At 41.4% G+C, this 12,728-nt stretch overlaps 1 protein-coding gene across 10 annotated transcripts in view; it reads right to left on the bottom strand.

Moving 5' to 3' along the window:
• The window catches only part of celf6 (CUGBP Elav-like family member 6), a 136,190-nt gene extending 127,777 nt beyond the window's left edge, over nt 1-8,413 (bottom strand). For all 10 annotated transcript variants that reach the window (XM_084037557.1, XM_084037561.1, XM_084037559.1 and 7 more), the window contains exon 1: nt 8,053-8,413. In XM_084037557.1, the coding sequence (XP_083893683.1) occupies nt 8,053-8,302 (250 nt within the window). In that variant the 5' untranslated portion in view covers nt 8,303-8,413. The remainder of the gene's footprint in view (nt 1-8,052) is intronic.
• Nucleotides 8,414-12,728: the final 4,315 nt, after the last annotated feature.

The raw sequence follows: 12,728 nt of genomic DNA, 5'->3' as shown, positions 1-12,728 counted from the left end.
ACATCTCAGGAGACCGTACTTTAAGTCAGAACATTTAGGAAAACAGAATGAATATGCATCGATAAATAAGTCCCTAACAAAAATGTGACAGCTTTCATTAAAGGGTGAGCGGTTGCTCTGTTATGCGCTTTGCAGAGCTGACAGTGGGTGACCCCGTTCAGAAAAGGTTTTGCACTGTGCAGCATAATTTCCCATTACTGCATGTCTCACCTGCTGCCAAGGATTCCCACGGGAGAAACGATACACACACACACACACACACACACACACACACACACACACACACACACACACACACACACACACACACAGATGATACCAGAAATACAGCACATAGCACCCATCGCCCCCAAAACCCAGCAAAGCACTCTGGCGCCCGGCCAAGTGAGCTCCCTTTCACGACAACCTTCACCCACCTCCACAACGAGGCACTTACTCAAGAGGAAAACTCACCTAAACGACACTGATGAAACAGCATGCCACACAGCAAAGCAGGGAAGTTTGGGAGCCTGGGGAAACACTCTTCATCCTTTGTGACATTACAAAACCGTGGGTCGTGAGCCGAGGCCTCCCAGGGGGGGGGCAAAGGCTTATGGGAATCGTAGGCTGTTGCTGACACTCCTAGGCTGATTTCAACACACCATTTTCTGTTGTGTCTAAACTCTGGTTAACCTTTTCTCAGTTTTGCAGTTTTATTTGATCATTTTTAAATATTAAAGTAAGCCGAACAGATGGAACATAAACTCCTTTACATCGCATTGAAACACCCACACTTTGGGTTGAATCGATTCTATAATTTCATAAAATGTTTTCATTATTTATCTTTTCATTTTTTACTTTTTCTCATCACTTCATCACTTCAAACTTGTTTAGTCTTTTACTTACATTTAATCTGGAGGTACTTACTACCTAGCACTGTATGAAGCAATTCAAATAAGCTTCCCCCTAATGCTACTCGAAAATTGTATTTCAAATACTTATTTTCAGGAACATTTTGAATGCAGGACTTCATACTCCATTGTAATGGAGTATTTTTAAACTGGTGCTTTATTAAATGATGTGTAGATCCAAAAACAGAACCACAGTTTTGCCACAAGCACGCTTAAAGCAAGTGGAATTACATGTGAAACAAGTGGAGCGATCACTCCCTACTGCAGATTTCTCTAGTTGCTTCAAGAAAAATAGCATGTGATACCATTTGGTTCAAATGGTTTGTTAAACTGGACTATTTTGCGTCGTGTAGCCTTTAATATTCAGGTCAGTTAAGTGGCTGCTTCTGCTTCCTCGTGTTGGTAGAAAAAAAAACAACAAGACTTTTGAAAAGCTTCATGTCCAACAGTGCCGGCTCATGGGACGTCTTACACCCCAAGGACTCGGTGACTGGGGAAGCCAGTTGTGGAACAGATGAGCATTCGGCTTGAGGAGAGGCACAATGATACCGTTTGAGGGGAGGCAACAAGGATGTAGCAGCTGGTAGCAGGTTAGGGCTGTCAGCTTCAAAATGTAAGTTGACTAATTGGCATGGGATTCCATCCACACACATATTGTTGTCCTGTTGGCATTACAGTATGTGCGATCTTACAAATTGAGCTTTCAAAAAACACACCACTCTCATTGGCCTGTGGCAGCAGAAAGTGCAAACTGATTTAGAATGCCTGCATCATTTTACCACAACAAACTTTCACAGACATGCTTGGGGAACTGAAGCAATACTTTTAAAGCTTCCAAATATTTAGCAGCAGTGTAAAGTGCAGATTCTTTGGAGCGAAAACCTCTAAACCTTCCTTCGTGAATTCAAGTTTGAATCGACCAAATCTTAACCGAAGACTGGAGGAAGTAATTTGCAATGCATTAAATGGGAAGAGGCTCCGATGGCGCCTTACCAGAAGGACTGGTGGCTTCCAGTGATGAGCAGGTTAAGTGGGGTGAAAATAATACTTTGGTAATCAAAGACAATTTACCACACTATAATTTCAGTGGGGGACAAAAGTTCAACAAATTATATTGAAGGCAAATGAAAAAAGAAAAAAACCTGTAAACTAGTTCAAAGACAAAGCAGGAGAATGTGTCCTTGCGTTTGCAAGACACGTTTTGGGTAATTACTTAAAGAACCCCTGTAATGCTTCTTCTAACAGTTTGTTTTAAAATGGAAATTAGTATGTGCTCGCAATTGCATGCATCCAGGCATTAAGAGTAAATTGTGCTTTTTTAAGGCATCAGGTATCTGTAATTGAAATAACTCCATAACAAATTTGTATAAAATTTCAATTCATTAGCTGTGAATTCATGAATCATGAGCAATTTGCTTTCCTCCAGCCCCCTCACATGTGTCTGATCCAAGAATGTTCATTAAAGTGGGAAAAGAATGCAAATTCATTTCCAAAAAAGATCCAGGCACAAAACGAAAATTATGTAAAAACAACTGGATGCTGCTGAAATGTGACAGCCTGACCCTCTCATGGGTGCTGAGACAAATACGATGTGAGGAATTATCAAGCGCTCCATGTTTCCGTGTTAACCACACTATTACCTGCCGAGCGTCTCTCCGTCTTTCAGTCCATCTACATTCGGAGCGGGCTGCTCGGAGCCGATAGCTGTCTGGTTCACACGCGGCCCCCTTTCTAATGATCAAAGAGGTCATCTGTAGACTTACGCTACACCTGTCACTCAACTTACGCAAACTGTCAATCACTGTCTGACGCTTCCTCTTCAACACTCCTACTGTAGATAAAACCTACATACGGGGATGGATCTGCAACTCCTCGTGGCCGTTGCTAAAATCTCAAAACTGTTGAAAGCAGAGTTGAATTTCACACGTAACCACAAAACTGTCAACAACAAACGACACTTTGTTGTTACATTCTATGTCTTATATGCAATTAGATATTAGTGCCCTACTGTGGTTTACTTTTGACATTTCACTACCTAAGAGGTTTTTTTAATGTCAATTTCGCAGGCTATTTATAGCCAATTACACTGCGTGGACCTACCGAGGAGAAGAGAATGGATGAGGATATTTAACGTCTCTTTGTATCTCTTCCTTCTGGCTGTGTGGTGCAGCTCCGAGTCCCTCCTCTCAGCATCAGAGACGGATTGATAGATAACGCTACTCAAGCAAAAGATTTGCCCCCCACTAACATTCAGCATGTCTGAACAATGCATGCGTTCTGGCACTGACACTAAGTATTATGATAATGTAGTGCTCAGCGAAATGATGGATGTTAAACAGCACGACCTGGCTGCACAACGCGCTGACAGGCACCGTGCCCGCCAATAGTGTCAAGTCATCCCACACGCTGCATAAGGCTCCCTGACGACACACAAACTATCAAATCGACATTAAAGGCAACGGTGTCTAACAACTACGAGGCAGGAAATAATCGTCTGTTAACAGAAACAGATGAAGGGAAAAAAGAAAAAAAAAAGTCTCCTGAATAGACATCAGCATACTACACTAATCCACTGGAGTGTACAGGAAAATATAAACTACCAAAAAAAAAAAAAAACATTCCCCAGATATTCAGACGAGTCCCTGGTGAAACCCCTAATGCACAAAGCCCAACATATCTGTTTCAAACTGATGCAGTACAATCCACATGAATTAGTCATGAGCAAACATGACATATTTTGATCTGCCCTTAAATCCATAATTATGGTGCAATTCTGTGTCACAGGACTCGGGCTGTGGAAAAAAGGTAGTGCTGCAAATCATCCATTAGGTACGGTTCACTAACTGATGCCAACAGCCATATACATCATCTATCCAAAACAAATCAAATCTGCTCTCGACCCAAAACTAAGCTCAAAGAGGGATTTCAAAGTAGCAGTCAAACTAAATTCACGGCACTGCACTAAATCTTTATGAACTTTATGTTTTTAGGGATTGTGGATGCCAAGCCAATTACATCCCCTTTGCTCTGCTGTTAAAAATGTTTGTGTTACTATTTATGATTTTAAAAAAAGTGGAATTAATTTGTGACCGTGTAACGACATTGGGAGCCTCCCGGGCCAATATCCAGACATATTGTGCATTTTTGTGAACCAAACTGAACACAAACTACTTTTTAAACCACTGTGCAATATATATACTGTGTGAAAACGTATTGAGGCGGAATACTTGACTCAAGCTGTATACTACTCATGATAATAGGTACACAGCTGCAAAACTTTTCAATGTATTCATACAGGCAGAACAATATCAGGTAGAAATGAAACTATCCACTGGATAGTTAGTTTTCATGTCTTGTGAAGCAGCAGACCAGTAGAAATAATAAAAGCTCTCGGATGAGTACACTGTAAAACTACAGGCCATGGATAATTTCACAATGCTAACGCTTATAGGCTATCGTAGTTGTATTCTTGTACAGTTGAACAAATATTGTTACACTGTATAAATATGATGGAACACCAACAAACTGAAGTCATTTCACTCTTTAGAAATCTTCTCTAAACACAGACTTCGTAGTGATCACTAGTTCATTTACAAATCCAGCAGACATTAGCATTAATATTCATTTGGAGTTGTGGCCACCTGATGAATTGACGTCCGATATTCACTCTCTACTATCTCCTAAGGAAAATGTATGGATGCTCTAATACATCCAGCTGCTAGTCACTAACTGTGTCACTGCCATGATGTCACTCATTGGTTTGTGGACTACGGTTTTGAAAGCCTCAAGTTAGCCATCGTCATATTGGTTTTTGGCCATTACCTCTTGTCTTCTTCCAACCAGAAGCAACATGAAAGGGCGGAGCTAAGTACAACTGAAAGCTAAATAAGATTTTTTTTTTTACAAAATGTTACAATTAACTTTCACAAACTAAAAACACACTGTAAAAGAGTTAACGTTCTAAAATTAAACCACTGACAATGCCGTGGTAGCCACCTGTCAATCACAAGGTAACCACGCCCTAAAGCATAGCCTGCTTTATTGTCTATTTTACTCTAAACAGAACCATAATTTACAAAGTGAACACCATTCTGTGTTTACTGAGATAATAAATCAAGTGAGAAATACAGTAATTTCTTTTTAGACTTCTATACAAGCTGACTTCTTTTTGCAACCAGGGAGTCGCCCCCTGCTGGCTATTAGAAATAATGCAAGTTTAAGGTCCACATTGGCTTCACCTTTCAGAATTTGAGGTTGCCGTCTGGTCACTAACTTCGTCTGCAGGTCACCTCCTGCTGGGCAGGTAGCGTATAATTGGTTTTTAACTGGTTTTCGCTGTAAAAAAAAAAGCTGTCGGCTACAGCTGGAAACAACACTTTGAGAGCGGTGAGGGTGTAGGGATGATGGTGTTAAGTGTTAAACTGTAATCCAACCGGAACATAACAGCTTACATACTCCTAAATAGAAAAAAAAAACTTTTTACAAAAATATAAACTTCACTGTCAAGTAAAGGTTGTATATCCCTATTTATTTCAGTAGGTAAATAAAAGAGGGAGGAACATGTTTAACAGTTCAGCCAGTTTTCTTTATTAGTATCATTATAATTATGCTATTATTATTGGTGTTGTTGTTGTTGAAGTCTGTGTAATATGGGTAAAGCTGCAGACATCAGCCAGTAAGTGGATCTTGAAATGGGATTGCTTGTCAAATTAAATCTCAATTAATTCAAAAGTTAGAAACCTACTCATAGAGAAGACTGCTGTGCTGACCTTGGCGTGTTGTTTACAACTGAATTCAGTTTGAAGAAACCCAAGTACTTTCATAGTAAATTAAATAAGTAATTAATTCTACCTCCAACTCTCCTGCAAAGTTACAGAATGGGCATTCATTCAGTGTTTCAAAGCGCTCTCCTTGAGTGACGCAGCATATGATACACTACCTACTTCTGCTTTGTTAACGACACTAATCCCATTTTCTTACTCCAGTCTTTTCTTGCTCCGGTCTACAGGTATCACACATCGACGCAGCATGAGGCATGGACATGGTTTAGGTAAGTGGCCAATAAGAAAAACTCATCCATATAATGCATTGGTGAAATCTTATTAAAAGTGCACGCTTGTGCTCCCAAAGTGACTTTGAATGTCATGCGGGATGAAGTGGGCATAATGCATACATCAGAGTGGCCTTGGTGGAGGATGATTTGAACGGGCATACGGTCTGGCTTTGGAACAGGATTATCCGTCCCGAGGCAACCATCCTCCAGAGTGTTGACATTCAGGGATGGTCGAGGACAGGCGTAAACAACACGAACATCAGAAAATATTGTTTTAATCGATCATTGGGCTCCAAAGGAGGAGCAGCGGATACTGGAGGAGCAGGTGGAGCGCCGGCGACTGATGGCTGGTGGAACAGGTGGCGCATGGAGACCTTCAGGGCTGCACACATAAAGAAAGCAGCGCCGAGCCCACACTCATTTCTCCTGCACTTGACTCACGCTGATCAATATGATCATGAACTGCAGCCGCTGACTAACATATCATATAGAATTCTCCTTCCTTGTGAATAGATTATTGTTGGGGCGATTGAACTTATTGTTAAATCAGTGCTACATGTTGGCATGTGTGTGTGTGTGTGTGTGTGTGTGTGTGTGTGTGTGTGTGTGTGTGTGGTTTAAAATGATATCTAAATTACAATATAATTAATAACTATCTACAAAGTACTATCATTATAAACGGCAGTAGTGGTGCCACATTAATACTGCAGGTTACTTTAGCTGATAATAAACTGTAAGGCAGCCTGCTCATGATGAAACGGATAGTGCTGGAAGTATGACCTTATTTTAGATTCCCATCCTAATAAAATTGATGTGTAAAACACGACCAAATAAAGGTTGAAAAAGTCTGAAATTATAATAATAAAAAAGTAATAATAATCACTTTTATTATTACATTTGAGTGATTATTTGATTTCCCTTAGCCACAATAGAATAAGGTCGGACACTATTGGAAACACTGGTGGGCTCGTAATAAAATAGATTTAGAACACGCAAACAGAAATTAAAGACACTGCCTTATGAAATATGGTTATCGTATTACATATTCTATCGTATGTGTTTCTACATTAAATGTACAAATATTTTTAAAAAAAGAGTGCGGCAATGGAAAATTATTAAATTAGAGTGTGTCCAAACCAGACTTGGAGTTTGAATTTTGGACTTTGGATTTTATTTGTGCCAAAAAAAAAGACTCTAACCCAGACAGTATTCTGGCAATCACCACTATAACTATCAGTAGAATTGATCGATCCCTGACTAATTACTAAGTGAATACTGATCCCACTCGTTTTGGACAATTGGGGTGGGGGGGGGGGGGCGGCGGGGGTGAGAAAAAAACACCAGAGAGGACGATGCATGCTGGAACTCAGCCTCTACTATTATCCTGTTTTGTACTTCCTGCCCACGGAGCAGCGTTACCACACAGCTGCAATGTAAATAGTATTTTCCACAGCTAATGACGTCCGAAAACTAGACCACACAGTAGCCCGCCGAAAGGTCAAAGCAGCATGCCAGCACCACCTTAATCACGGATGCTGATTGTCCGATAATGGTTTTGCTCTTTCCGCTCCCCTGAAAGCATCTCTTTCTGTCTGCTGCAAATGGACTCCGCGATGCAGAAGGATTTTGTGTGTGTGTGTGCGCGCGTGCGTGTTGTTTTTGTCTTTTTTAAGTTGTGCAGCTATTTCCACGGCAGCACAGATAACACGGCATCGAGCGCTTTGCCCGTCCCGCCCCCCTTAAACCGGGATGCTCAGCACACGAGAGTCCGTGTAAACACACAAAGGCGTTTTCAGCTGTAGTATTCACGTGGATCGGCTGGACGCGGTAACAATTAACCCTGCGCTCGCGAGCCATTCACTTCCACGTGTTACGTCTCCGATATTGTGTGTGTAGGTGTGTGTGTCTGTAGAGGTGTGTATGTGAAGGCTTTACGGGGCTCCCACTCTGTTCAAAACATCTGCACATTAACACACTCTGCCCCAAAACTGAATTGGGACGCTCTTTGATCTCTCTCCCCTCCCTCTCTCTGTCTCCCTCCCTCTCTCTCCCCCTCCTTTTAATTTGTAAAGGAACGCAAAAGTGGAGATACCAACAAAAAAAACCAACCTTTATGCATTCCCGTAAATCTGTCTTTCAGTACAGTGAGTTCGTATATCTTTCCGAATTCCTCAAACAGGGGTTTCAGGTCTTTTTCCTCCAGGTTTCTGGGAATCTGCCCGATGAAAAGCTTGATGGCGTCGTGGTCCTTCATTGGAATGGTGTTCTGGCCGATGGTAAGCCCGTTCATCCTGCCGGCGCTGTTCGTGGTGCTGAATCCATTCTCTTGCTGCACTCCGTTTGCAGTGACTGTAGCCATCTTTCCTCAACGGGCCGGCGAGCTGCTCTCTCTCTCTCTCTCTCTCTCTCTCTCTCTCTCTCTCTCTCTCTCTCTCTCGCTCTCTCTCTCTCTCTCTCTCTCTCTCTCTCTCTCTCTTCACTCACTCACACACACACTCTCCCTTGCTCTCCTCCCTCTCTCTCTGTGTAGTCATCTGCACAGTGCACACTCCCCCCCTGTTATATCTTCCTCTCTCCACACTCCTCCTCCGGTTTTCCCTCCTTACTCTCTTCCTTTACACCCCTCTTGTTTGGAATCAGCCTTATTTATTTTTTCTTGTGCTTTATGTTATCATTTTTAACCCCCCCCCCCCCCCCCCCCCCACCCACACATACACACACCACCACTAACACCCCCCCCCCCCCCCCCTCCACTCTGCCCGTGACGTCAACTCGTACTCTTATGAGCAGGCCACGCCCACCACAGTATTTGCATAATGAGCGCAGCTCAGGCCAATGGGAGAGCAGGATGACTGAGGGTCCCACAGGGCAGAGTAAGAATGCCAACATTTGTTTAGAGTGGAAAGTTTGTGACATTAAAACAGTGCAAAGGCAGCATTTGTGTGCTACACATTATGTCCTGCTTATGTCCGGTCATTTTGTTTTGTTTTACAAACCAGGCAAAATTGTGGGTCCGTTTGGGGGTTAATAGTAGCTTTTGTCATGTATTTTTAAATATTTAAATAAGCTGCTGAATCTACATTTTAGTGGTTCTAAAGAATGTATCCTTTATTTCTGGTGATTAATATATTTAATAAGTTTAATTATTGTACACCGTACAGTGGAGGTTTCACAATATGTAGACTATGTTACCAAAGAGCCCTTTCATAATACTTCTGGTCAGACGGACCCAGGTGTGCTGCTAAATAGCTGTATTCATCTGGCACACAGGGCACCAAAGACGTGCCTATCAGATGTTTAAAAACAAAACCAGCAGGGCTGAAAAGAGGACTATTCATGAAATGCACAGCTGTGAAACCTAGAAAGGTTCTCTACAGCTGTGGTTCTTAATCCTGGGCTGATTTTCATTCTAACTATCTAATGGGGGCTATTTTACAACTGAGATGCCAGGTAAATGCTATTAAATACCTGGGACGGTAGAAAACCTGTAGAACTCTGAATCCTGCGGACTGAAAACCACTACTCAAGGTAATGTAGGAGTATAGTCTAATATTCTAATATATATATATATATATATATATATATATATATATATATATATATATATATATATATATATATATATATATATATATATTTCTATCATTTCTTTTTTCATGACATAGTTGAAAGCCCTTTTGAGCAAAAACCTTTAATGAACTTTCAAATATTGCATGCTTTGAAATAACAAAGAAAACGTGTTGAGTTATGGTTCTAAATAGCTTCATCATTTTGTCCAGCCAGAACATTGATTTTAATGTATTGCTCAAGGACACTTCAGCACATTAAAGTGTTCCAAACATAACTTTTGAAAACAGATCCTCTTGCTCCCTCAATAAGAATTCCATGTCAAAACTCCAGAAGGTAAACATTTTAAGACAGATTGAGACAGTTTTTACCTCCTGCCATCAAGTCGTTTCATAAGTCCTCATCTGCGTTTATGATCTTTCTTCATGCTTCACAGTATGTTTATCTCCAACAGAGCACCAGGAATTGTACTTTAGTTTTCAGAGCATATTCATGAATGCTTTCAAAGCCGAGCTTCTTTCATTTACAGGGACGATTTGGAAAGAAAGCGGAAGCTTGGTCAGGCGCTCAGATCAAAGGCAGGTGAATAATTAAAAAGATAGTAGCGCGCTGGAATGCGACACGCAGCTGCCTTTGGAGTGAAGCACGGTTTAAAAACAAACACGCTAAACCATTTCTCCTCTTCATGAAGACAATGGGAACAGATGGAGAGACAAACAAGGAGGGCAATAAAACCCTGTAGTTTGAAAAGATGTCAGCTCAGACCTCAGGATTCAGAGCGGCCTTGTGTCGCTGTCCATGGTGCTGAACCAACGCTGCCATTCAGAGACCATGAAATAGATTGTTGGAGCTCCGATTTTAACAGAACAAATTGTCCACACCCTCTCCTGTGCACCATCTTCAAACTGGCCTGTCCTTTGCTCCACACGGGGAATGATGCATTCAACACCACCCTTCAGAATAGTTTTGTTATTCATGTAAGTGAGCATGTGCACTGCCAGAGTTGCATTACCCTCACACAGAAAGGTCTAATTAGTGCAGATGGGAATATAACATCAATACAAGGGCAGTCTGGCTCACACTGATATGACTTATTATGCTTGATATGACGGCATTTATGTGGATCATATCATGTATCAATGATCGATTGTATGTGGCAAATTCATTATGAGAATTGTTAATGAGGGCAGCAAACTAGCATAGAGTAACAAGATCTACCTTGCTTAAGGAGGGCCTTTTTGCAAGACGTGGAGGCTCTGGCACCTCCAGAGTGTAACTAAGCATGGTTAGGTCCGAATCTATCTATCTATCTATCTATCTATCTATCTATCTATCTATCTATCTATCTATCTATCTATCTATCTATCTATCTATCTATCTATCTGTCTGTCTGTCTGTCTGTCTGTCCGTCTGTTCGTCTATCTATCTATCTTCCTATTCTATCCTATTCTGTCCTACATTTACAGATTCTATAGAAGTGATTGAGGACTTTTTTTATCATGACAAATCAGCCTTCACCATAACTCAGTTATTGAGCCGACCAGTTTGTTCCCTCCTTGAATCCACTGGAAATTTGACATTTGAATGCCTTCACTGAGTTACTTAGTCTATCTTATCAGGTGAATCTTATATCAAATAAATAGACAACGGGATAGCCACCTTAAAAACATTTGTTGGGGGGTCATCCCAGTGGGAAGTGTTGCAATGTACCCAATGAACATTTTGGTCACGAGGCAGTTGAGAAGTCAGCTTTGATGGATTATGCGCTGTTCGCTTTGCAGGCCAGTGGTTTTGTGTGTGTGTGTGTGTGTGTGTGTGTGTGTGTGTGTGTGTGTGTGTGTGTGTGTGTGTGTGTGTGTGTGTGTGTTTGTGTGTGTGTGTTTGTGTGCGTGTGTGCGTGTGTGTGTGTTTGTGTGCGTGTGTGTGTGTGTGTGTGTTTGTGTGCGTGTGTGTGTGTGTGTTCACCCCTGATGCCTGTCAGAGTGAATGATCTTTGGGGATAGTTGTATTCTGAGAGCAACTAAAAGTAACATCTGGCACTGCATTGGCTTTGTTATGAATATTTATTTATTTCCTATTTAATCATGTCTTTGTAGACCATCTAAAAAAAATCCTTTTTACTCTGAATGGGGATCAAAAACACAACGGGTCTCCCTTGTCAATACCATCAGGGCCATTCTTTCCCACAAAGAAATAGCTAATTTAGCTTCAGTGCTGCTTATTGGCTTTGTGATTTTTGTTTCCTTGCTTTTGTCATTTCTCTGCGGGATAGTTTGCCTGCACAGCTGTGAAGACTTGGAAACTGCCTGGCAGGAGGATATGCAGGTACTGCATGATCTCTTCAATTATGCCTGTCTGTAAGCATCCTCTTTGTTCAAACACAGGCAAGCGTATCAGAAAGGTTGACAGGGTTCTTCTTCTCGTCTGTGCCAAGCTCAGCACCTGGATGGTTGAACAGGGCACCTCTGCCGATCGCTCTGCTTTCAGACAAAAGCAGCAGTCGGAATAGTTCCAGCTGTGTTTGTGAAGTAGGTATGAACTTGGAAGAAGAAGAAAACAGAGGAAAATAAGTCCCTTTAGGATCTTTGCATTTCCCTCATTTTTTCCCCTATTATTTCTGGATGGAAACTATATTTGCCCATTAGCAATGAGCAAGGATTTCCCCCCCAGTAGGCCAACTAGAATTGGAATCAGGACGGGGTTTGAACATAGCAAATGTGTCAGCAAAAATCATTTCCAGACTAAAATATTTACCCTGAGTGTTTCACACAGTACAACTGTTGTTTTCCAGTCCTGACTGAGTGCCATTTCTGTTTTTATTACCAAAATTATTCACACCGCAGTCAAGGTGACTTGTTGTAATGTCACAGACACACCACTTGAAACAGGTCCCAAAAATATAGTCCCTTGAAGGTGCAAAAATCAGTGACATAAGTCATGCATTGTGCATAACAGCTTGGTGTCATGCACAATTCCTTCATACTGTGTGTTCATTATCCCATTAAACTGGATATATGGAGTGGGCCAGGTGGAACGTAGTCATGCATGAACATTTTTCACTGTCTGTTTTGTAGAGTGAGTCCAAAAGGAGAGCAACCATTGATATTCATGGCACAACCAGTATGAGGTGTGACAGTATTTTTTTGTGAATCTGTGAGTGTATATGGTAATACCAGAGCAGCCTCAAACCTCAACTGCTGTCTCTGCCTGAGGGAGGG

The sequence above is a fragment of the Eutrigla gurnardus genome (genome assembly GCF_963514095.1).
Source record: "Eutrigla gurnardus genome assembly, chromosome: 1".
NCBI classification, from domain to species: Eukaryota; Metazoa; Chordata; class Actinopteri; order Perciformes; family Triglidae; genus Eutrigla; species Eutrigla gurnardus.
Note: the sequence above shows the minus strand (reverse complement) of the source record. Positions and strands in the feature narration are given on the sequence as shown.